At 42.0% G+C, this 25,643-nt stretch overlaps 3 protein-coding genes across 4 annotated transcripts; 1 reads left to right on the top strand and 2 right to left on the bottom strand.

Moving 5' to 3' along the window:
* Nucleotides 1–598: 598 nt before the first annotated feature.
* Nucleotides 599–14,265, bottom strand: ganabb (glucosidase II alpha subunit b; the record flags this gene model as incomplete). The annotated part of the gene is made up of 25 exons (XM_079229128.1): nucleotides 599–2,075; nucleotides 2,771–2,871; nucleotides 3,053–3,162; nucleotides 3,726–3,839; nucleotides 3,925–3,999; nucleotides 4,186–4,262; nucleotides 4,652–4,716; nucleotides 4,924–5,167; nucleotides 5,922–6,023; nucleotides 6,132–6,228; nucleotides 6,489–6,629; nucleotides 7,067–7,146; nucleotides 7,317–7,443; nucleotides 7,668–7,903; nucleotides 8,396–8,549; nucleotides 8,657–8,837; nucleotides 8,974–9,070; nucleotides 9,179–9,260; nucleotides 9,379–9,436; nucleotides 11,385–11,450; nucleotides 11,613–11,792; nucleotides 12,569–12,696; nucleotides 13,088–13,196; nucleotides 13,304–13,405; nucleotides 14,246–14,265. The coding sequence occupies 25 exons, from the start codon at nucleotides 14,263–14,265 to the stop codon at nucleotides 1,966–1,968; spliced, it is 2,856 nt and encodes a 951-aa protein (XP_079085254.1). The 3' UTR covers nucleotides 599–1,965.
* A 755-nt stretch (nucleotides 14,266–15,020) lies between these two features.
* ints5 (integrator complex subunit 5) lies at nucleotides 15,021–20,169 on the bottom strand (the record flags this gene model as incomplete). Its single annotated transcript, XM_079229009.1, has 4 exons — nucleotides 15,021–16,201; nucleotides 16,591–18,567; nucleotides 18,850–19,102; nucleotides 20,075–20,169. 4 exons carry the CDS (start codon nucleotides 20,167–20,169, stop codon nucleotides 15,482–15,484), a joined length of 3,045 nt encoding a protein of 1,014 aa, XP_079085135.1. The 3' UTR covers nucleotides 15,021–15,481.
* Nucleotides 20,170–21,041: 872 nt separating this feature from the next.
* LOC306745473 (phospholipase A and acyltransferase 3-like) lies at nucleotides 21,042–25,415 on the top strand. Of its 2 annotated transcripts, none has more exons than XM_079228265.1 (5): nucleotides 21,042–21,113; nucleotides 23,283–23,343; nucleotides 23,583–23,691; nucleotides 23,879–24,147; nucleotides 24,685–25,415. In XM_079228265.1, the coding sequence occupies exons 2-5, from the start codon at nucleotides 23,329–23,331 to the stop codon at nucleotides 24,793–24,795; spliced, it is 504 nt and encodes a 167-aa protein (XP_079084391.1). In that variant the 5' UTR covers nucleotides 21,042–21,113; nucleotides 23,283–23,328; the 3' UTR covers nucleotides 24,796–25,415. The 2 variants fall into 2 exon arrangements, with proteins under 2 accessions (XP_079084391.1, XP_079084392.1); XM_079228266.1 differs by lacking the exon at nucleotides 21,042–21,113 and adding an exon at nucleotides 22,292–22,336.
* The last annotated feature ends 228 nt before the right edge of the window (nucleotides 25,416–25,643 follow it).

The following is a 25,643-nucleotide window of genomic DNA, read 5'->3' as shown; positions in this document are numbered from 1 at the left end:
TATGTAATGCTCTTCAGGTTCTAGATGTTTATACACCATTTCTAATTCTGATCATAAAGGGTTCAAACATAATTTGTCGTACAAGTAATTGTACAATTGTCTAAATGTAATTGTGTATGATCCGTTTCCCTCTTATTTGCAAGCTAAAGGGCAAATATGAAATATGAAATAAAAAACCTTTTCAGATTTCTGCAATTAAGAAACTATGGGCGCACAGTAACACAGCCAATGTGTAAAGAGGACCTGGGTTTACAGATGCAAATGATTCCTGGTAAAATGGAACCTTGTGTGTGTTATAGTCTGTGAAGACTCCATTAATCAATGCAGTCAATGTGCTGGGATCTCATTGTAAAGGAGAACCACTGCTCTAGTAATCACAGACACTGCATGATTAAATAAAAAAATTGACATTCTCCACTAGTCAAAGACTTCACATCATCAACTGGTACCTGTGATTTTACTGTGACAAATGTCTAAATGTGCACTCCAACTGCACATAGAAAACATTCTTTTTAACTTTCTTTAAGATGCGTAACACGTTTAAAATAGATCAAAACAAAAGTGAATAAAATCCAGTACTTAAAATTTGTACTTTACATTTGGTCAACTTTATTTTTACTTGGTCTATCTTTTAGTACATCTGACAACTTTGAGTTTGTTCCTTCACTTACATTTCCACCAATTCAAGCCATCACCAACAAAATTGCAGCAACATGTACATTAATGATCATAAAACAATCAAGACAAATTCATAACAACACCCCTAAAAGGTCCAATGATTCGGTAATCCAGGGTCTCCAGAGAATCATTTGAATATTTATGAGTGCTCTGTGAGCATTTAGGAGTTATTTGTTATGTAAATCAAAAGGCTTTAAATGAACATTTGCTAGTAAAACACCTTTAAAAGGATTAGATTTTAACCATTCATTAAGATCCAAATGACACACTGGAAATCCTGGATGACCTCGACATCTAGAAACATGTGAAAATCTAAACAACTTTTATTAAAGTTCTCACTCTTCCTTAAGTGCATTAAAAATAATCTAGTAAACAAAGCTGGGAAAGAACTCAATAAAATAAAGAAAGCACGTCAACAGGATGATCCGCAAACATCAGTGGTTCAGTCCCCTGAAGTGATTCCCAACAGCTGAAAATCTCTGTGCAGCATTTTAACAACCCAATCACTTCCATGTTAAAGCGATGATAAATCAATCATTTCCATACACACAAATTCATCATTGACGGCCTGTGGGAGACATTTGACAAGAATTTACCGGTCAGAATTGGTGAGAGATTGTCATTTCTTCCCATTTTACAGCAGGATGAAAGTTACGTGTAGAGCCACACAGCTGATTGTTGGCAAGCCCTCCAAAATATATGAAATGTGGCACGAGTACAGAAGGTCGAGTTCTGAGTTGATTGAAATGCTTGGCTTAAGAGTATTTAAAGATTATCAAGCCAGAAACAGAGAAAGGGAATCACCAGCAGGTGGAGCATGTGCTTTGAATGTGAACCTTCATTTAAATAGCAAACAATCCCTCAGTGATCTTTCTTCTGAGGCAGTAATGATGGACAACAAATTGGACAATAAAAAAAGTGGGCCCGCATGTTTTCTTTCTTTACCCAGAAGTTTCATTACAATGACATCATTTTTCTCAATTGTTATCTATTTGTAAATGTGACAAACATAATTATCTATCTAGTAGTAATCTCCTTTGTTGCTAGGTATTACAGTGTGACTGAACACAAGAGGGACATGGCAACGACGCTACGTGGCTATGTTCGACAGACAGGTGTGTGTGTGTATTCAATGTGTTGTGTGTTTATGTCCTTTATTTTCTATGGTGGCTATCCTGTTGTCTTGTCGCTGTGGTTAGTCTTGTTCATCGGCACCTTGGGTCCCCTCTCATATTTAATCCATTTCAGTCAGTTTCCCCTCTTGCACCTCCTCTCCTGTCTCCATGGTTACTGAAGCATCACATTCCAATCTAACCCTGCATTCATGCCGGGCTTACGAAGAGTCAACACCGACATGGATGCATCAAAGTCAAACTCCAGCTGGCTCTCCTGACCATCTGCAAAACACAAAGAGAGACGGGTGAGAGCGAAAAGGGTACGAGAATCTCATCCTGGTCTCACGTGGCCAATCTTTAAAAAGAAAAAAACAGGGATGAAACAAACTCTAATCCTGAGGGTGCAAAACAACCTCCAGGATACGCCACCCAAAGTGAAAACAACCAAGTTCTGAAGCGCGAACCGCAGCAAACCGGTTCACAGACATTTTCTAACACTTTCATAGTTTAAATTCTCCAAACCTGTCTGAAGTTCAAATGCACCTAAAGTTTAGTTATCCACACAAAATGGTATTTGAGTTTCATAAAAAAAAAATTAAAAAAAGTGAGTTTTGGCTGTCGTTGTTAAACAGCTAAATATAAATGAGACCCGAGAAGCAAACTTGATATTCCTGAAATATCAATTGTAAAAGTTGTATCAAATTTTCAATCACCTATATTAACAAATCTTCACTTGGCACTCAAAAATAAAAACATGCTACTTTAGTTATTAGAGAAAGTTACAAACACTTGCATTGAAATTAAAGGTTAGTAGGAGGATTGTTCCTCTTCACTGGACCGTTTTTAAATTGTCAAATTATTTAAATGATTAAAATGCTGTTGAACAGATTCCTTCAGTCAGTACACAGTCTAGAACTTTAAATGAAAAACACGTATGAGCATCGACTTGTGAGTGAAATCCTGTATATTGCACTCACCAGCAGTCTTAAGCGTAACCTTGCTGGGCTTACTGGCTCCCAGTATGACAATGCGTTCAATCCAGGAGCGGGTGGAAAACTGGGCATCTGGAGCCAGGTTCCTGTGAACCGAGCAGAGACATGGACTTAATATCTGTACAACACCACAATTATTACATAAACCTGATGAAACAAATCATAAATGTTTCACAGTGTTATATCTGTATCAAAGATCTGATCTGTATTAAAATATCTAACAGTCATTTTTGCTTAAAAAGAAGCAGGTGAATAATGATCACTCACACAGAAGAGAGCATGTTCTTGGCAAAGAAGAGCTTTCTGTGAATGAACTCCTTCTTTTCATAGTTGAAGGTGTGGCCATCATCTATGTAGAGTTCACCCGCTGCAGTTCTCTGTCAAAGAAACGGTCAAAACACCAAGTAGGTCAATACAACATGTCAAAATAGCAGCGGATGAAGACTTATTTACAACTAGATCCGTTTTATATTAAGAGGAGCAATCCCTGAAATGGAAAATCTTGGCTCAAACTCCTGCCTCCAACACTACAGCACTGGCAAGACAGAATAATGATGTGTACATTAAAGAAAAAAAATGACAAAACTCCATGTATAAACAGAAATACTTCTAAACCGATGGGCTTCTGATTTATTTCAGATTACCAAACTAATATGGCGCTGTACTGAATTGTGAATTTGGACCAAACTAACATGCGTTTCTTGAAAGGCATTTGTATTTATATATTTTCTCTCGAACACTTTTCCAAGAGTGTTTCTCTATGCACATGATTTATAAATTGAACTGTGAACGGTTCCTTTTAATTGATGTTTTTTCCCCCTCATTTACTGACACAGCAGCTGTGTAAATTTCCAAACATACATAAGTGAATAAACAGACAAAAAAAACGCAGTGGGTGAGAGTTTTGGAGCCGTCTTCAGGGTGTGAACGTTTGAGTTACCTGGGGGTTAAGAGCCACATATAAAGTGTAGGGATCGTCTATCATGCAGGAGGAGGACCTGCGAACTCGACTCTTCCGGGGAATAATGGAGCCGCCACGTTGGAACACGGGGATCTGAAACGAAGACAGAAAGCTCCATATTAACACTCGAGGATATGATGAAAATACTAACCATTAAAAGGATGTGGACAGAACTTACAGAACTCATGGTGACAGGGATGTAAAGGCTCTGGGCCCCGTTGTGCTTTTGGAAGGTGTGGACGTCAAACCAAACCTGAGGAATACAAGTTTAGACGAGGTTTCTTCATCACCAACAACACTTGAATCAGCAGTCATGTCCTATAAAAAGACCTTTTCTTGACTGAACCATTACATTGTAACACTGAGCTTCCGCCTGAACCCAACAGAAAGATACAGTAATTGTAATATGGGTTAAAGCTTCCATGTTTCTTCCTCTTACCTCATCTTTGCCAGGTAGGTAGGCGGTGACTCCCCTCGCTCCTTCCTCAGTGACTGGGTGCGCCAACAGGTCTCTCCCTGCAGAGTGAAGTAGCGTCAGTGAATCTGATAACCGCTTTAAACCACGTCTGTCTTGCTGTCACAATTGATTTTAGTTTTCATCGTAGTTTGTCTTCATGTACCTCAGCTGTTCCCCAGTTGCAGAACTGTTATTCATGTGCAGATTTGGACAACCGAGCTGCAGAGATTCTATAATGAAATTGCTAAATAGTTGGAGGCACTTTGACCTTCAGACACAGATTTAAAAACAAAACCCATAAAGTGATTTAATGATGGATCTGATCCAACTAGGCAGAGGACACCACTATATTCTGGTAAAACTATTAAAAAAGGGGAAGCCCCGTGGCCTCTTTCTGACACACTTAAAGTAAAATTTATTTTTTTAGTGTCGTCTTGCGACATTTTACCGATCAAGAACTCGTCATCCAGAGCGAACGTAGCAGGATCCTGAGGATACTCCACCCACAGTGGTCTGAAAGAGAGATTGAAAATATTTTCATCTGCATCAAAACAAATTACTGAAATCTGCCGTCAATAAGTATTTCTGTGCATTGGGATATTATATATAATAAGTCAGATTAGGGAACATATATAGTTAGAATTTCCATTCCTTTAAACGATTGGTGCTGATTTTATACAGGCAAGATGAAACAACCAATGTTCCCTGCCCTGTCCTCACCTCATGATGGGCTGTCCTGTGCGGTGTGCGTGGTAGAACTGCTGGTACCAGTAGGGCAGCAGGGTGTAGCGCTGGCGTACCGCTTCACGGATCAGTGCCGTGTTTTCCGGACCAAACAGCCAGGGCTCTCGGCGAGGGGTGTCCAGGTGGGCGTGGGCCCTGAAGAACGGCTGGTACGCTCCCGTCTGGTACCAACGCACCAGCAGCTCGGAGCTCGGAGACTTGAAGAAACCACCAACGTCAGCTGTGAGACAGATGGGGTCAGTGTTAGTGTCAGAGAGGGACATAAATAAAAAGAGCAACCGCAATCTTCTAGTTGTAGAACCAATGGTTGGAACCGCAGGGGAATTTGTTTCTTTCTTTTACTAAATCAACTTCATTTAATGCAGGTGCATTGACATAACACACCTGATCATGAGCTTCACACATACAGCCAGCACAACTGCTTTATATAACTGCAGCTAGATTACCCAGGGAACCGGTACGATCACCATGGTAATAACTCATGCAGTTTATCAGTGCACGTTTCCATGATATTAACAAACACTGTTCGGAGAATTAAGTTAAATTATTTTCAGAATACTGATTAAATGCATTTCTTTTTTAGGCATCACAATCCTGACCTGCTAGTCATGCAACTCAGGCAGCTAATGTCGGTTCTGGCTATTTAATTATAACATCCTAAATACACATCTCTGCAGAGCACTATTTTCCATTTCACAGTTAATTGATTGTATGGGTATATTTAATAAAATGTTCTGAAACATAATGAGGATATGTCCATATTCTAGACTAGTACCTACTGGTGTATACGAAGATTTAACCATGAGGAAATACACATTGTATTAATTGTGTTTTAAAATCTTTTTGCATATACCTAAAATACACTGGCTGTAAAAGCCAGCCCCAAAAATTCTCAGAAGATCTCTGAATATTTTTTGGGGTGATATTTTGTTTAAATCAAGGTCAGTTAATGGCGACTAAAGGGACAAACTCACCGCCGCAGAAAGAGATTCCAACCAGGCCCAGGCTCAGACACATGGGGATCGAAATCTTCAGATGGTCCCACTCAGCAGCATTATCTCCCGTCCACACAGCACCTACAGACGCAAACACACTTCAACAGTCAAGGTCCTGTGCCTAAAATAACCTGCCATGAAAGATTTCTAAGCAGGAAGAAAGCAAAGTATTATCTGTAAATTGCTTACCGTAGCGCTGTGAACCAGCAAAGAAGGCTCTGGTCAGGACAAACGGTCGCTCCACTCCCCCTGACCTCTGGATCAGACCCTGCGCTGTGGCCATTTGCTGTGGGTTGTACACATCATAAATCAGTGCTTTTTTTGTTTTTTTGTGTTAATCACTCTGTTCTAATGGTTTCTTTGTGGGATTTTTCAAACTTGAATACAAACTGAAATGTTTTGCTGAAATGTTCTGCGATAAATCAACTACAGTGGCCCACCTGACAGTAGTTACATTCATGCATGAATACTCAACCAGACTGAAAACAATGAGGATGAAATGTTCAGTCTTTGACATTAAGTCATAGACGGATTGTGTGCACTCACCACATAGAAGCCATACAAGTTGTGCACGTCTCGGTGTTCCCAGGCTCCGTGCATCGCGTCCTTGTGCATGGTCACCTCTGGCCCGTTAAAGACGGACGGCTCATTCATGTCGTTCCATGTATACAGGTTCTCCATGGAACCCTGGAGAGAGCACAGAGATTGTGGATGCAAGTCTTGAGGCCAGACAAACTATATTAATGGAAAAGTGCTATTTTAAATCCATGAGGTGATGAACCTGTGCGCAGAAATTACAAATGAAACATCCTTTCAGATGCCTAAAAATGTAGAGTCACTGGCCAACAGAAGAAAAGCGGGGTTATGGTTGGCAGCTCCCAGGTGAGAATATTTTAATGTCACTGGGTTTTGCAGAAAAAGAACATATGATATTCTCCAGTTAAATAAAAAAGATTGAATGTTTATCAATGTGCTCGTTTTAAATTATTGCCATTTTTATAACAAACTAGCACACATCAACATCCAACATGCTAAACGTTCAATATCTCACTTGCACACGTGGAAATTAGTGACCCGTTTGACTTTAGCTGAGCAACAGAGAGACAAGTGTCCTTCAGACCCACCTCATACTGATCGTAGGCAAACATGCTGGCCCACCAGTCCCTCATGTCTGCACGAGTGAAGTCTGGATAGCCAGCACTACCTAAAGGACATCATCCGAAGCAGAGAAAGGAATGAGAGAAATAATCTCTGCACACTGAGCAACATGTTACTATCAATGTGTCTCAACTAAGAGTAAGTTCATGAATAATATTTACAAATGCATTGTTAAACATTTTCTGGTAGATTACTGCAAAGTTGTCAGTCTCTTACCAGGCCAGCACCAGCCCTCGTAATCTCCACCATCTTTGTTCTTGATATAGAAAGCCCGATTTTGGATTTCAGTATGGATCTTGTAGTTGCTGTCTACTTTGATATGAGGGTCCACAATGGCCACCATCTATATAAAAAAAAGAAAAGAAAAGAAAGAAGACTGAGCAGAAGGTCTTGAAAGTATATGTGTCTGCCCTGTCAAGAAGGTGCCTGCAGGTTATTTTACTGAGATTGCAGGTGACATGAGATATAAAGTAAAATAGACACTGGAGAATTTCTGGCAAGAAAACCAACAAAATAGTGGATCTTAATATTGTCTGCTGGGACGTTGGGATTATTTCTATAATGTACCTTGCGTTTCTTTTCCACGAGACCCTGCAGCATTTCCTTTGGTGTTGCAAACTTGTGTGGATCCCAGGTGAAGTAGCGCTTGCCGTCCGTGTGCTCAATGTCAAGCCAGATGTAGTCATAAGGGATGTCGTGCTCGTCAAAGCCCGCATCCACTGAAGTGACGTCCTCCTGGTCGTTGTAGTTCCAGCGGCACTGGTGGTAGCCCACAGCCGCTTCGGGAGGGAAGGACTGGGTGCCTGATGGATGACAGCAGAAGAAGATAAGACATGAGGAGAGGAACTGAGACCGAGGAAGTCACTCAAACGCTGATCTTTTATTTGGCTATGCAGATACCCAGACTGGTACCAGGTGGTAAAACAGCCAACTTTATCTTGAGTTTATTTTTGGTGGATACAGGGAGAAATAAGTTGATTTTACAGTCTTGATAAGCTGAGCCAATGCCTTTGCTATTAATGTCTGAACTGTCAAAGTTTTTTTTGTAACGGTAATTTTGTTTGTGATTAATTAACTTAATTGAAGTGAAACAGCTAGCTGTAAATCAACAAATAAATTACATTATCTTTATTATAACATAAGTGGTTGATTCAATTGAAAAAAATTTAAAATTGAGAAAACAGATCCTCTAACTTTAGTATTCAGAACATGCATTAAAAGTGACACTTTTTTGCACCCAACCTAAAGCACTCTTGAGTCCTGGGAAAACATGGGAAATAAAGCATGCTTCCTACCTGTGAGGGAGGCATACTGAGAGAAGACATCTTTGGGTGTTGGCCCAAGCATGATGAAGACATCAATGATGCCGCTTTCAGAGATCCAACGCACATCCGTCTGTGGAGTCTCGCTAGAGCCTTGAACGTAATCCAACATTTTTCCAAACACGGTCTGGAAAGAGACAAAAGTGAGTGAGTGAAGCGCTGAGCTTTGGTGCAGTAGACATTCACTACTGACTCAAGTCCAAGGAACTAAGGAAAAAGAAAGAAAGGACATACCTTTCCAGCTGTGTTTGAGCTGATATCCACCCAAGTCTCAGCAGCATTGAGCCAGAAGATGCCTGTGGTTCGCTGGGCGTTGTGGGCCAACATGACTGGGACAGCGCCATAAAGGGCCATAGGGTTGTACAGCTCGTACTGGAACACATCCAAGTTATAGAGCCGATATGGATCTCCATTCCTGAAACAGGAAAATACACACTCAGGCTTGATCCAATGCAGAGGAGACCACTGACCATGTACCAATCAATATCAAAAGGAAGTTAAAATTCCATCTTCATTTTGTACGTGAAACAGGACTTGTTGTTGCCACTCACTCGGTTGTTTTAAGCCTGAGGGTGTCTGCGTGTTCTGGGATGCCGTAGACGTGCTCAACACCCGGCAACGAAAAGTCTAAACTAATAGCAGATGGACCTGTGAGGCAAGATCAACAGATTTTCAGTTTGATGCGAGTTAACCCTTAATGCAGGTATCATGGCAACAGTAATTCATCCAACTGAATTAACTAATTGAAATGATTACCATTAGGTTTGCTGTCTGAGTGAGATTTAAATGTTTCCTCCCACATCCCGTCTTCTACTTTCTCTTCCTCTTCCTTTGCTTTCTGGCAGGCAAACAGGAAGAACAGTGACATAATTTACAAGAGAAGATACCGCACAGAAATGGTGCACTTAAAATAAAGAGGGGAAGCGCAACATAAACGGTATTTTAGTGTGTAGTACCTCTGCCTGGCTTGCCGAATCAGCCTCATCTTTCTTCTCGCCCTCTGGGTCTACCTGACTGCTCCATGGCACAAAGCATGGCGCGGGGGTGGAAGGGTGGAGGGGTGGGGGGGGGGAAGAAAGGAGTTACAGAAAAGATAAAGATGTGTCCCTTTGGAAAAGTCATGCTGTCTTGGAAGAAAATATGGGGTTATAATTAAACCATGATGAAAGGAAAAGACATACAAAACTGGGAGGTTGGTGAATACTCCCTGACTCCACATTGACAACTAGCAAATGAGCTAGAAAGACTTGATTGACTTAACTGTAATGACAAAGGGGACTGAGCAACTCCCTACCTTGTGGCTATTTCAAGCAAGTCATTATGGGACTGGATCTCGAGAGGATGCTGCTTTTAACAGACACCAGGCTCCTTACAGAACCAACTGGTATCCAGTGGATCCCCAGTATACCATGGTGTAATCAAGGCCATAGCATTACACCGACATTTGGTAGTCACATACAGCTGTGGATATATTCACATTTCAGCGGAAAAACAAGGCTCTTGAGTAGCACAGTCTGTGTTGCGCCGCAAGAGGTGAGTGAGTGGGGAGTCTGGAGAGAACTCAACTAACAAAGCATTTTAACATTAACAGACTCATGATGGACTGAAAAATAAAATAAAAAAATTGATGCAGCTGAACCAGAGATAGTGTTTTTTATTCCACATATTCTTCTTCAAGAGGGACCTACATTACCCACAATGCAACTTGACCCCCAAAAGTGCACGCTACCGAAGCAGAGTCAAGTGAAATCATGAGGCAATGTATCAGACTCTGGCAAGCCGCTGCTTTTACATATGCAGTTCTAAAGTAATAAATACATGTAGTAAAGTTTCTCTTCATTATTAGTTTCTAAACATACCAGGCAAATGGACTTATGTAACGACCCCCCAGCTACAATGTGAATGTTAACAGTAGTTGGATCAGTACTGAGGCTCAAACTGTGTTTTTGTACAAAAGCTGAAGGTTCACCAAGGCAACGTTTTAAGTTTGGTCTCAATATGATGAATTGGCATTGTACAGTTTCACTCTTACATTATTTATTGATTTAGCCTCCATTTTAAATTGCAACCAAACCGGGGAGGAACAAATAAATAAATCAGTGCAGGACTGTACAATGCACAACGCACAACAAACACAACAATGGTGAAGGTGCCTACAAAAGCTGTCTTTCCGCAATAATGAGTCTATGGTTTCGAGCTCAAAAGAAGCACCATACCAGAAAGAAATGCAGAAAAGGTTTCAAATATTTTGAAAACTTTTAACTAAAATGCAAACTGAAGTATAACCACAAAGAGAGATGTTGCCGTTGGGTTTGGGAACTGGGCTGCCGTACTGGAAAATAAGACACCAACTATCTAGTGGGACTCAAACTACACGTGTGTGAAGACAAAAAAAGCTTTACTTTTATGTGCCGTCGAAACTGGTGCACACCTGCTGCCACTATTACATTTCATCTCTCGCATTTAGTGCTCACTACGAGCTGAGCAAGCGACACACATTCAGTCATGCAGTTATAATGTTAGAGTTAGATCTGCTGGAGTGACACTACGTAGACAATTCAGTTAAGTGGACACTGATCTGACAAGACAGTAAAAATCACTGGATCGTACAGCAGACCCTACATCATTCAGATGAATACGTTTTTTCATTATCGGGATGATTTTTCCCTTGTTTCATGAAATGAGACGAAAAATCGAAATCTTAAGTGTCAATTAATTTGTCATTAGTTTAAATAATCCTTAAAAAAATATGGAGGATGATAACAGGAGGCTTGACTAACCCTTTAATTAAACATCGACATGCACACACACACTCAGCCACACCCCGCTCTCACGCTCAGTCACATTTATTGGAGGGCAAACACTGCATTTGGTGTGATGGGAGTTCCTAGAATTTTTGTCACTGTTGGCAGCATTAGCACAAGGAACATAATACACACTTACAAATCTTAAGGGTCTTTACCTAGAGAATAACCTCTTGATATTATCCCACACGCTAGCCACTGTGCTAGTTACTTTATAGGAGAAACTAGGATGATAGGGAGAAGAGGACAGAACAACGAGTCAGAGACAATACTTAAAAAACAAACCATTTCATGGGAACAAAAATCTAAATCATCCACTGAGTGAGGATGTGGATTAAAAGAGAAGGCTAGCATTTGTCAATGTGAATGCATGCAAGGTTTCTCACGTGTCCTTGCGCATCCTCAGGTGCTCAAAGGCCAGCAGGCCGCGCGAGTTCAGAGACATCAGCACATCTCGCCCTTCCATGATGTCCAACCGGAAGGGCCGGGCACTGACGATGACCCTCTGAGACTCCGACCCCAGTGACAGCACCACCCCGTTCTCGTCCTGAGACAGGAGAGACAGGCTGAGAGAGCGAGAAAGAGAGAGGAGGTGAAGTTAAAGAGAGAATTTGGTTCAGAAAAACAAAAGTGAAGCTGAAAAATTAAAGAATTCTATTACTATCTACTCATTCTCCATCTCAATTCTTCAGGGTTGTCTTATTAAATCCAAGCGAACCAAATTTCAAGGTTGGAAATTTATTTGAAATGAGACAGATAAAGACAGAAAGCAATTATCTGAAAAGGCTGGCTGTTTTTCATCTGGACTCTTGTTTTACTGGAAAAATGTCACCGTGAGTACTTTCGACCTTCAGTGGAACGCTGATACTTTCATTTTCTTGACATATTTACAGTCAAATACATACATACATACATGCCTATGGGCACAGGTATTAATAGCATTAACAATGCCTCCGTTCTATTCAAGTGTCCTAGTAAGCCCGCATGTACAATACCAGAACCCTGACACTGAAGCAGCTAATTGGAATACAGCCATCAATCATTTGATTATTTACACTTCTGCTTTCTGTGACATGTCAAAATGTTATGACTGAAAAAGTTCTAAATTATCATTCTCTTTTTCCATATTGTAATGTCCTGGAAGAGTGATAACGCTTTTTGGCCAGTTTCTGAGCCGAATAGAACACGCAAGACAAATTTGTGATTTTGGGCTCAATGAATAATACTGAAAATGGCAAGACAGCACACAGAAAAGTGTATATTTTGCTTTTATAGCTTTGATTCAGTAATATCAAAACCTCCAGCCACCCTACACAGTCAATAACACTCATGGGAGACTTACGGCTCAGTAGTCGGCTCCCTGATGAGCACGTCTGGGACCTCATAGCGAGGTTTCAGCGGCTTCAGCTCGTTAATCTTCACCCTTGTTATGTTTCCCTGCAGACGGTAGAGCTCAAGTAGCAGACGCACCTGAGACAAATGCAGAAAGAGAGGAGGTGAAGGGGTCAGCGGATAAGGAGGGAGAATGAGGAGAAGCAAAAGAGGGTGCAGAAGAATTTCATTATCGTCTCATAAACACTACAGCAAAGGTGGCAAACAGGTTCAGGCATAGGCCTTTTTTTTTTTTACATTTCAGTCAATTGGCCTTATAGGCATTTGGTTTAAATACCACAAAGAAGGGAAAGTGGTAACTTATGTTTACATAATAACAGGTTTACAATTTTAGTAAACAGTTGAATTCAAAATCGCAGCTCTTGTGATTTAAAGTACAAACAAGACTTGATGTAATGCCGTTAGTGCCTTATCGTTAGGGCAGCCATAATTTTGCTCAATGTGAACTGCTTCTGTATGTGTGATTTACCTTATTGTTGTCATTGATGAGCTGCAACGTGAGTCTGGTGTTGGTCAACTCCATGGTCTCCAGCAGGGCTCGATAGGGCGACTCACCAGTCTTCAAAGCTCGCTGACGCCTTATAATAACAAAAGTGGACACCGGTGATGAATCAGTAACTGTGTGCTTTTGTTGCAACACCAACTATAGGATAGTAAATGTATTATTTTTTTTATTTGCACTAACTTGCAGAAGGCACTCTGGTCACAGGTCTTGAAGTTGCCCTTGTCCACAGCCCACGTCCCACTGAGGGACATCACCAGCCAGAGCACCAAGACAGGCGCCATCCTACAGAGACAATCAAAGAGACAACGTAAAGTCTAGATCGTCACCTCTCCAAATAATTTGTTTGAACAATGTCCACGTATTTACTCAGGAGGACGTGAGTACGTATACAGGGGTTACGGTTCAACAGACATACACACACGGACTCTGATCTCTCTGTAATGGTCAAACGTGTCCCCAACTGAAAGGCAGCATCTGAAAAAGTATCAGGCAACGAACCCGTTTCCCGTTTCCTCGTCATGCTGCAGCTACAAACTGTGCATATATTAACATTTTAAACAGCAGACAAAAATCTAATGTTCAATGTTAGAGCCCGAGCCTGCATATAAAGACGTATTTCCGGGCCTTACATTTCTCCCAAAGACGTACGATGTGCTTGAAATGATGCCAGAAGACAGAGTTAGCTAAAGTATCGGCTAATGTGGGATCAATCTAGCTAGCATGCGATCGTATCTCTGGAGGGGAAAAAAAAGACACCAGAAAACAGACGCAAATTACAAATGTTACCACAATAAAGCGCCGGTCTATTACAGACGGGCTAACGCCTGTTGTCTGACAGCGGCGGTGTCGTTAATTAGAAATATATTGGGATCGTAATAGCGTGCTAACCTTGCTAAGAGGCGAACTGTCAATCCGTTAGCGGTTAATTCAATTGGAGGAGATCTAGACTTTTCCAGAAACGTTACAATTCCCCCTGTCGGCCGTTACACTTTGAAACAGTACGTTTGCTTACATGTCTGCTAGGTGTGTACCCACAGAGATAATCTCTGGCATCTGGCGCGCTGATAATATATCAAACGAATGATAAATCCGCGGTGTAACGGCGGACCTGCTTTGTCTTACCTCTCAGTGAAGGCGGCCATCTTGATTATGCTACCGCTTGACTCCGCCCACTTCAGTCCGCGACAAAGATCGTCAATAAGTAACTGAAATATTGACTTTATTTTCTCTAAACTAATACAGATAATGTGAATTCAATTACACGATTTTAACAAATACCGCATGGAGTTTGATTGAACTTAATCGTGGTTATCATTGTTGTATCTGGTTGGTGCTAAAAAGAGGATGTAAATTGGGTGAGGGGTTCAAGATAAGAGGGGGCGGTGTTTAGCTGCGTGAACTCATCAGGGGACCGACACGTCATCTCTAAACTCCAGTCACTGAAGTGCACACACGTATCCTGGGTTAATTTCCAACCAATGCATAACGTATAAGTGGTGGAAACACGTATACAGGCAAATGCAATCCACCTCAACAGTCATGGAATCAGTCCTAACTTTGTGAATCGTCATATGGTTTCATATTTTATTTTATTATTACATAAAGCAGTGATTCCCTATCTGGGGCTCCTCAAGATAAATATGGATTACACAATTTCATTTACTTTTTTATTTCCCCTTGTCATCCTTCCATTTAAGAAGAAAAAATAAAATCACTATTTGTTTCATTTACCAAACTATACTCCAATACCTTCGATGCAGTAACAAACCCCAAAAAGGTTGGAAACAACTGGCTTCGAGGATTTACACGATGCATAAAAAAAAACATGATAACATTTTGCGTTTTAAAAACTTTGGTAGTAAGAGTGATGTTCAATTCAAGACACATTTTAGGACCAAATTATTTATTTTGTAAAGTGGTTTAAACAACAGTTTTGGGGCATATAACAACAGATAGAAGGCATGCTTGTTGCCACAATTTTAGAACATATGCAATCTGAAAATGATACAAAACAATGTAAAAGTGAATTAGCTGAGTTACATTGTATTTGCCAACCAAAATCACACATTAAGTCTGTGTTTTGTGAGGAGAAAATTCTGTATTAACATAATATACATGTGTGCCATTTGTTTTGCCTTCTTGTCTTTGTCACAGAAACAACTAGTTAGAAACGTATGAAGTCTAAAAATATGGTACAAAAAAGGTAAGCGCACACACGCACACACAAACACACGCAAACACACAAAACTGAAGTACAGTGAAAGCAACTTTGTAGTCCACTCTTGGAGCGATGCAACACAGCATTCTGTCTATTTTACAGTCTATTTATTTATTGTTACCTGCTCTACACACAACCCTTTAGAGCTGGAACCGCCAGCACAGATGTCCCAATCTATCAATGTTTTTATGCAGGACACTGTGAATTGGTGCCACGTATCTTGCCACGTCACCGTCCCGAGAAAAATCCCTGCAGAACAGCCCCTTCTCTGAGCTAAAGACAAACTTCTGAGGCATGGGTCCATTGCCTCTCACATACTCCCACACAGCCAGGAGCAGCAGCCTCACCTCGAAGGGGGTGAGGTGGGGGAAGGCTTCGTGGACGTTGGCCAGGACAGGGGGCAGGAGCTGGCCCTCTCCCATGCAGGACACCAGGAGGCAGGAGGCCTGGAGGTGCCACGGGTAGTCTGTGGACAACACCTCGCGGGCTGCCTCCCAGTGGGCTAGCAGAGTGGCCAGGAGGCCTCTGAGCACAGCTGAGCAGTAGCAGAGAGCCGGGCGTCCAGCTGCCACCACCTGAAGCAGAGGGAAGAGCACCGGGTGGGCCTCAAAGCAACGTCGAATGTGGATGTCTCGCTCCACTGTGGTGCGGGCGTGCTCTTCCGGGGGCCAGGACAGCTCACCATTGGCCACATCTGGGCAGACGTTTTCCACCAAGGTAACTGCAATAACCTTGGCTGCCTCGGCGTTGATGGGCAGCGGCTCGTCTGGGTCAGATGGTGGTCGTGAGCTGCTGATAGAGCCGTTGAGACCAGAAGAGCTGCAACACTGGACTACGACAGTCAGCAGAGTCTGGACATTCTACAGAAGGAGAAAACACAATGAAACATTTAAATTATTTTCTGCTGCAGCACATCAAACACTAAATACACATAACCACATTATCATTTTCAGGTATAGTTGAGATAATAGTATATGTATGTATATTTGTAGTGTGTGTAATAATCCGAATTTACTTGGGTGGTACACCCACATAGCTCTACCTCCACCCAATACTTCATTTCCTGTCAAATGTTTATGTGAACATGTAGTTTCAACTTTAAAGTGAATGAAAACATAGCTGAAATGTACATTCATGACCCAATTCATAGGGGAAAATCTCTTTCCTAATTTGTATATAGCATCGACTGCTTCGACTGTTATCTTATGCCATCCACATTTTGCCACTGTTCACAAATTGTGCAACCCACCTGCATGACGCCAGATGGGTCCGGCAGCTGTGTGTCAGTGCGGACCTTAAGCCCTTTGCCAATCACCCCGGCATGAAACACAGACCACACGCTGCCAGAGAAGTTGACAATGGTACCGAACCGACAGTTGATATCCAGCAACGAGGCTCCGATGTCAGGAGACACAGATGGGGAAGGCAAAGGGGCACCAGACATGTCTGCGATCTGCCCTCCAAACAATCCAGCGTTGCCTTTATGGAGGGATCCCTCAACCAGCTGCTGAAGTACCGCTTTGAGAGTGAGCGGAGAATACGCAGCCAAACGGGACAGGAGCAGGACTGAACAGTTCACCGCCTCGGCTGCCTGTCCCCCATCTCTCCCCACCTTTCCTCCTTCAACTCTTCTCCGCAACGCCATAAAGAAATGAGTGACGGCAGCACGTGAGAGCAGGAGCAGATGTGCTGGGGAGGATGTGCGTGGGAGTGGGCTACAGGACAGGAGGCGCACCGTAGCATGAGATACAGAAGCGTCACCGTGGAGAAGGAGTGGGCCAAAATCATGGAGGTGTCCTGAGACCGCTGAGCCCACCTGGATGGCCATGGAGGACTGAACACCTGCTGCTCCTCTTCTCTCCTCATCCTGACTCTGGATCGCTGCCGCCAGATTAAGCAACAGCTGCTTCAGCTGTCTGGGCCCCAGAGTGTGTGTATGGATCTGGGCTACACAGCGAGCTACAGCGGCAGGAATGAGTCCTGCCATGCAGGAGGAGAGTGTGGTGTGCAGCTGCCAGGCCAGAGCCAGCTCCTCTGGGTTGTGGGCCTGGGTGAGTAGCTGGCAGAGAGCCTCGGTGGCAACGCTGGGACCTCCATACACCGACAGAAGACACAGCAACTGGTGTAGCCAGAGGTGACGCTTCCTTTCCAGTCGCAGTGTCTCTGCACAGAGCTCACCTACGTGAGACTGCAGCTCCTCCAAGAAGGGGATGACCCGTTGGGGTTGAGAGGAAGCCGGGTGATGGGAGTTGACTTCGGCTCCATCTGAGCGGTTGAAGACCAGTTTGTGGAGATGCAGTAGCAGCATCTGGAGGAGGCGATCACAGCCTTCTCTGACACCTTCATGAGGGGAGGGTGTAGGCCCAGACATGATGACCGAGGCCGGGGTTGCTGTGTCTGCCAGAAAACGGAGGACCCGGGACCCTCCTGATGGGCTCTGGCTTATAAGGTGGACAGCCAGCCCCAGCATGTTATCCAGTTCCTCTCTGGGGATGCCCTGCAGCAAGGCCTGCAGCTGGAGCAGAACAGGAGGGCGTAGCAGCTCAACCAGCTCCGCAGACACTGCACCAAAGAGGTTGGGGGACATTGCAGCCAGCTGCAGCAGAAATGGTACTGCAGCGCGACGAAGTTGAGGAGAACTCTCCCAAGATGTTGAGGATGAAGTTGGAGATAGAGGACTTGACGGACTCAGGCTTTCCTGAAACATCCTGAGCAGCTCCTTCCTGATGCTGTCTGAGTGGTGCACTGCAAGGTGTCCAAGGATTCCCACTACTGAGCCAATCTTTGGCACTCTGCTGCCTTTATCCCCGACCATCACCATTTGCCCTTGATCCTTAGCGCCATGAGAGCAGAAGTCCTTGAGTCCACATGCCAAGACTCGGCTGATGATAGTACCCGGGAAGGCAGAGCCGATGTGAGCCACCACCCAATCAAAATGTGGGGAGTGCTGAACTGAGGTGTCCAACAGCGCATCCACACACGCATCAGGGCACCAGGACAGCATGGCGGCCAAACACTGGGAGTAGGCCTCCATGAGGGACCGGGTGGCAGCACAGGACATCCAGAGCTGGAGCAGCTCGTTGAGACTGGATGAGTGGGGTGCCACCCTGCGGCCGGCATGCTTGCTGCTCAGCTGGCCCAACAAGTCCACAGCCCAGGTGGACACCAGAGGGGCCCAGGCTCGGGGGTTGAGACAGATGAACTCAGACAGTACACCATGAACCTCCTACAGAAAAACAGAAATAACTCACACCATTTTCCAGGGACTTTCCATACATACATACATACATACATACATACATACATACATACATACATTTATTTCTATGAATGCAGGAAAACATCTAGGCTAGCAATATTGGGCAGGGTCTGGATTTATTACTCTTGTGGGCCCATAAAATCAATTTAATTTTCTAATCTTCATAACTGCCTACTATTTTCACCCCTTCATGATTTTCAAGATATGGTATGAGTTTTATAAGAAGCTGTAATCCTTCCATCATCACACCTGTATGATGTCCTCCAGGTTGGCGCTGACTGCGGAGCTGGCATCGCTCTCCGTCTCCAGGTTGTGCAGAAAGGCAGAAACATGCTCATCATACACGCCCCTCAGATGCTCCAGCACCGCCCCTCGACAGGCCGGGACGGAGCGCAGCAGGCGCACAGCACAGCGAGCGTGTTCCCGGACACTGAGCTTCCGGCCCTGAACGGTGTCAACGCCATTGATGAAGGACTTGATCTCCTGGGAGAGTTCCTGGGCGCTGGAGGAGAAGAGTGAACAAGATGAAATGATAGGCAAAGTGGGAAGTGGAAGCAAACGATGAGACGAATGAATGGATGAATAAAAAGAGTTGTGTGCTTGTGTGTGTGAGTAGGGAAGGTTTATCTAGATTTCACATGAAGATCTGTTACTAATTGTAACCAGACAGAGAAAGATATTTCTCCGTCTTAGGGTTAATTATGAATAGGATTATGAACAATCATATTCATTATCAATGAAGCTTTTGAATGGAGCTCTAAATATTTCTTAAAGAAAGGTAAATTAACATGAAACATATAGTTCTAAAATTATCTATTGTCTATTAATCAATTGGTCAAGCATTAGTTGATCAATAGAAAATGACTCTTTAATTGATTTATCATTTAAATAATGTATCAATAACAAAAGCACAAGCACATTGCAACCAACTTATCAGAATTTACTGTAACCTGAATATGCTTACGTTCTTAGTTCAGGCAGTTCCCCACTATTTTCTGACATCTGATACAATACTAAATGACTGATGTCACTAGTGTAAAATATATACCATTCAAATAATGTATAGAATAAACACAAAATATTTGCTCTACAAATACTAGCTTTTCTCCAACTGGTCCAATTTTAAAGAATTTGTGAGTGTTGGTCAGGAAAATATCTGTAAAACAACAAAAAAAAAAACAATCTGGGGATCTAACAACTTGTCACGTGGTTTTTTTTAAACCATCAATAGAGCACATGAATACTCTATATTAAATGAAAAGTACTCGCCCTGACGTCTTCTTTTGTTGATTCGGGAACTTTCAATATTAGCTGGCTCGAAAGGATACTGTCGGAACATATAAAGGTCTCCCCCACTATTCTTTACCCAGTTTACTTTAGTATAGCATATACTAAACTGACTTTAGAGGGTACATGTACTTGTTCTGTCAGACCAACCGCTTCCTCTCCACTAACCGTGGACGTTACCACTCACCTCAGGGCAGACTGCGGGCTGTGAGTGTGTGAGCTCTGCATCGCTTTCAGCGGACTCCCGTCCAACACCACAGACATTGTTTGGTCTTTTAACATTAAACCTTTACATCAAGTCCTCCTTGTGGCCGTGGGGCATCGACGGGAGCAACTGGGACAGCTTTTTTGTTGATTTCTCTGTCCAATTTCGGGACAGAAATACATGGAAAGGGCACTACGAGCCGGATGTTGAGACTTCTTCGTCGTTAAAAAAAAGGGAAACGACACTGACAGCTAACGTCACTTGCGACATCTAGTGGTACTGCGTGGACTCATTTATTTATTTAGAATCAGAACCATTTATTGCCACGTATGTTTTCACGTACAAGGAATTTGTCTTTGCAGGTGGTGCATAGCAATAACATAATAAACAATCCACAAAGTGCAAAAATAATGTAGCTGTCTATCTCCTCACTTTATCACTGTGTCAACTAACAAAGTAAGATACAGTTAATCAGAATCAGAATCAGAAAAACTTTATTTATTTATTTAGTTAAGAAAACTGTACTTATTTTAAACCCAAAGGTTTAAAGAAACAGTAGGTGCCACGAAAAAGATGGAATGGGCAAAAACATTGTCTCAAGGATGTGCACGGGTTTTCACAGTATAAAGACAAACAAATATGAAAGCTAATGTATTGTGTGTATAATACACATATATATATATGTATATATATATGTATACATATATATATATACATATATATATATATATATATGTATATATATATATATATATATATATATATATATATATATATATAAATTGTAAAGAAAATCCCCAAACTTGACTTTAATCTAAAAACTGTGTACGCTTATGTTTTAAAGAGGCGCTAATTATCAAATATGATAATTGTGGAGTATAGAGTGGAATGTTTGACGTTTGCGTGAGGCTTTTATTCTGAAGGAGCTCTAGATCAACAAAGCAACGATCAGCTGAGTTTCTGTTTCTTTTAGTGTTGGTCTCTAATATTTTAGAACGAGCGGAGGACATCGTGTTTCCCGGTAAGTGGACGGCCTGGTGAACCATTTAAACAAATGTGACTGTAATGTCACCATGGCGGTGTTCTCGTGATGCGCAGTGTTTTGTCATGTTAAAGGCCATTGGGTTACGTAAACACAGCAATCCCTAGCTTTCGGGTACCTTCATGTTGTTGAAACATACAATTTGAACCGAATGACACAGCATGTCTACATTACAGCAGGTTGACAGTGTTATTTAAATAATCAGACGCGCTTTATTAAAGTACACAGACATACGGTGCTGGTTAACAATTCACGTTATCTAATAATAAGACACAAAAAAGGAGAAAGAGCTGGCTCAAATTGTGGCCGCGGCAGCTAGCTGTGGCAGGCAATATATTCCGTGATCAGAACCGCTGGAGCCGATCCCAGCTGACCTTGGGTGAAGGCAGGGTTCACTCTGGACAGTTTATCTGAGTCAGGGGGGGCGGCACATATAGAGACAGCCAACTAGTCACGCTCACGTTCACACCTACAGCCAATTAAGGGTATCCTATTAACCTGAGCTGCATGTCTTTGGACTGTGGAGGGTACCCACGCTGCCACGGGGAGAACATGCAAACTCCACAGAGAAACACCGCCCAGACTGGGATGTATACCGTGAGGGGCGATTACAGCACGGAATAAAAGACTCGTTAGAAAGAGCTGCGCCTCTCCTGGAATCCAGACGAGAGGAGGCGGCAGCAGCAGGGGGCGTTGGCAAGAAACTGCGGTCAAGTTTTCAGCTGTCTTCAAAATATACACAGGAAGTCACAGAAACAATGACTTCCTGTTAGTTCCGATCTGTAGGCCACTTGTAGTTTACCGATCACATTTGGATTTATTCATGTGTTTATGAATATATGTATATATATGTATGTAGAAATGTGTGTAGCTGCATCCTTTGTTCTTTTTATGTCTGCCTGTGAAATATATTACTACTAGTTTTGATATATATTAAATAAATAAGCTTTATTATTATCAACCACACAATATATGTTTTTAAATAAAACCTGAGAATAATAGTCAACAATCGAGTATTAAGTAATACAACTACACATAAAATCTGAATTTTCTACAACACGTGGTGTTTGCTGTCAGATGTAAGAGCCAATCAGCTCTCTGATGTGGCGGCAGCCAGTCGTTTCCCATCATGCACTGGGCCACGCAGTCGGCGGAGAGCTCCTGTGGCGCATGGCTCTAAAATCGGCGGCCGCCTCACTCCCGTAAGATTATCGTTGACCACGTGTGCATGACGTCAGAGCAAGTCGGAATCAAGTCGGACACAAATCTAACCGGCATGCATTGTCAAAATACGAACAATAAAGGCTCAAAACCGCCAACTGCCGAACCGGTGGCAGCTGCCACAAACAGTGGTAACTGTCAAGTCGTGGCAGCTGAGCTAGCAACCGAAAGTGCCAGCGAGCTGCCGCTCCCACAATTTGACTATAATAACTATAACACTTAACTATAATAACGTTTTTTAACTCCAATAGTTCTGCAATACAACCTAACTTTTATGAAGGTAATAACTACATAATGTAATTGAACAGAGTTTCTGATTAAACTTTATGATCATTTTATAGGCTCTAGTTTGTGGCGCTGTTTACTTGAATGGCGTTTTACTGACAGTTGTTTCTATTATTTTGTCCACCGCATTTATATTAATGAGGGTAAACTAAATAATAGAAACTGTCAAGTCAAACAGGATTTTTTTATTTATGTAGATAGAAGCTATAAAGGACAAAAAGATAATTGTAAATAAATGAATAAGTAAAGTAATTCATATTTTGACAATCTGAATATATTCAGAAAGGAAACAGGGCGGGAACCACTCAGTTTGGAACGCAAGATCAGCAGTGACGCAGTAAATAAGTGATGATCCATATGTGAGGACATTATGCTTGATTGTCATGTTGTGAGCACATAATACGTAAAGGGCACATACACATATAGTATAGGCAAGGCATTACATGTAAATATATTCTTAAATTGCTGGGTTACACCTTTGAGCTAACATACATCAAGGGCAAACAAGTACAACTCTATCAAACGTGCCATCAAAGAGATTGTGAATTAGTTATTTTTTTAACCTTTCTGTATCTTTTACTCTTCTCCATGTCTTATGTTGTGTGCTAATATTTGGTCTATGTTTTTTTCCTTTTCCTGCAGGTGCTGAAGGTCAAGGCAGTCAAAATCAGACAAAAGAAACACGGACATGGCCCCGACACTGGTTAGGACATTATCACTTAATCAGAATATAGACAATTGGACTTTCTTTTGCTGTTGTTCTATTATAGCAATTACATGTAATTATGCAACTTGCATAGCATGTGCGCAAGGTATGACTGTATGTAGCATTTCATTGAATTTAAATATCTTCAAGTAAAAAAATACAAGTCTCAACTCATCTTTGTTCAACCCAGAGAGTCCAGTTTGCCAAAGTCAAAAATGTTTTTGTTTTAATCCAAGTATGATGAGAAACCAGAGGTTGGAGACTTGATTGAGATCTTCCGGCCCACCTATCAGCACTGGGCTGTGTATGTTGGTGATGGCTTCATTGTCCACTTGGCACCATCATGTAAGTCTCTCTCTCTCTCTCTGGCACACACAGCTGTATTGACTGCTGCTCTCAAGAACTAACCTTTCTCAGAATATCAGATCATATCTTTGGTTAAGCTCAAACTTGAAAAACACAAAACATGTTGCAATATTAAGTGCATAAATCCACATAAGTGATGTCTGTTTCTCCTCCTTTCGATATATAGCGGAGGGCCCGGGTTCAAGCGCCAACAGTATGATGTCTGTTCTATCTGAGAAGGCCTTGGTGAAGAAAGAGGAGCTTTGGGACGTGGTGGGAAACGACAAGTGGGAAATCAACAACAGCATGGACGAGAAGTACAAGTCTCGCCCAGCTCACGTCATTGTGAGGGAGGCCTGTGCGAAGGTGGGCGAGGAGCTGCCGTACTGCGTCTTCAGGGGGAACTGTGAGCACTTTGCAAATGAGATGCGCTACGGAAAGGCTGAATCCCGTCAGGTTGGTGGACCCGTGTGGGGTGGGGAAGAGAGTACTTATGTGGATTCCTATAGAGACTCTACAGCATAATCTACATTACTGCTGTCCATTAAATGATCATATAAAATGGAATTTAAGAGTGACTGGAGTTTTGAATAGCGTCACCTTCCTAAAATAATGGCCCAAGTCCTTTTTTCAGGTTTTTCAGAAAACACAAAAAACTTGACCAAAGGTAATAGGGGTGCACCAGCTGCCGCTAGACACTGCACAACAGGCATACTGTCATACCGGTCAAATTCTGTTACGATTACTAATATTATGTTCGAGTGAGATTTTCATTGACAAAAATTCTAACTAAATTGTTATCTTAAATGCTAGCTTCAAAATGCCATCTTGAAAAGCTTGTAAAATGGCCTAAGTCACACTCTTGACATTATGACCGTTATACTATCGGGATGGAATCAAGAAAATCATTTTTGTAAAAAAATTGCTTTAGGAAGGTGACGACATGAAGAAGGCTCAGCTCACTAACTAAACTATGTCCGTTTCCCTCTGCAGGTGCGAAAGGCCGGAGAAACTGTCGCTGTGGCCGGCTTGGCAACAGCGTTGGTTCTGGGTATCGCGTATCTGTTTGCTGGCGGCAAAAAAGAAAACAAGAACAAAGAGTGATTTAAGTTCTGGATCTCCTGTTCAGGGACTTGATGAACAGATCACCAGCCTAACTTGCATGTATTAAGATCATTTCTGTGATCAAAATATTTTATTAATTTCCATCTTGCCTACTTGACCTCCATGTGTCCCTCATGCCTTCTTTAGTTTGATTATTAGTACACTGGTTGGTTCAAGATCAAAGCCCTGTGTTTTTTCAGGCTTTTTAACATTTTAGCACATATGAGCACATGAACACTATTTAAACTAATTAAACTGCAAAGATGAAATATATTACATTTTACCTGAAGATTTTGAAGATAAATTCTGATATTTTTTGAAGGATGTGAGAGGTGGCTTTGTATTTATACAAATAAAAATGGTCTTTGCTATGAAGGAATACTCTTACCTACTCGAGTTAAACCTATGGACAAGAAGATATTTTACATAATCAAGAGAAGATAATATGATATTGTAGCTGAACTAAAAGAAAAACAATGCACTATAGTTTTCTATAAACTGAGGATCCTGGGCTGAGAGGAAACCAAACTAACACTACAACAATTTTCATATGACATCTCTGAATAAGTCTTCCCCTGACATGTACTTGTTTTGAATAAAGAATACTTTGTGTGATTCGACAGGGTTGTAGTTACTGATGTGGTCCCAGTCAGTTTTAAATGCATTTGATCTTTAACTGTTCACTTACTTCCCGAAGTCCCTTTTGCTCATTTTAATCTCTACTCATTTTATTAGAACCAGCGTATTGGTAGCACAGTGTTGTAGAGACAAACCTAATTTTATCCATGAATACAACTCTTTCTGTTTTCATTTAAACATGTTTACAGTACACTTGTCATGGTCCATCC

This window comes from Taurulus bubalis (genome assembly GCF_910589615.1).
Source record: "Taurulus bubalis genome assembly, chromosome: 13".
Taxonomy (NCBI): Eukaryota; Metazoa; Chordata; class Actinopteri; order Perciformes; family Cottidae; genus Taurulus; species Taurulus bubalis.
This window is presented reverse-complemented; position numbering and strand designations above follow the sequence as displayed.

Excerpts from the sequence above, each read along its gene's own strand:
- LOC306745473 (XM_079228265.1), top strand. Across the intron at positions 23,692-23,878 it reads TGTCCACTTGGCACCATCAT|CGGAGGGCCCGGGTTCAAGC; the intron begins GTAAGTCTCTCT and ends TTCGATATATAG. Across the intron at positions 24,148-24,684 it reads GAAAGGCTGAATCCCGTCAG|GTGCGAAAGGCCGGAGAAAC; the intron begins GTTGGTGGACCC and ends TTCCCTCTGCAG.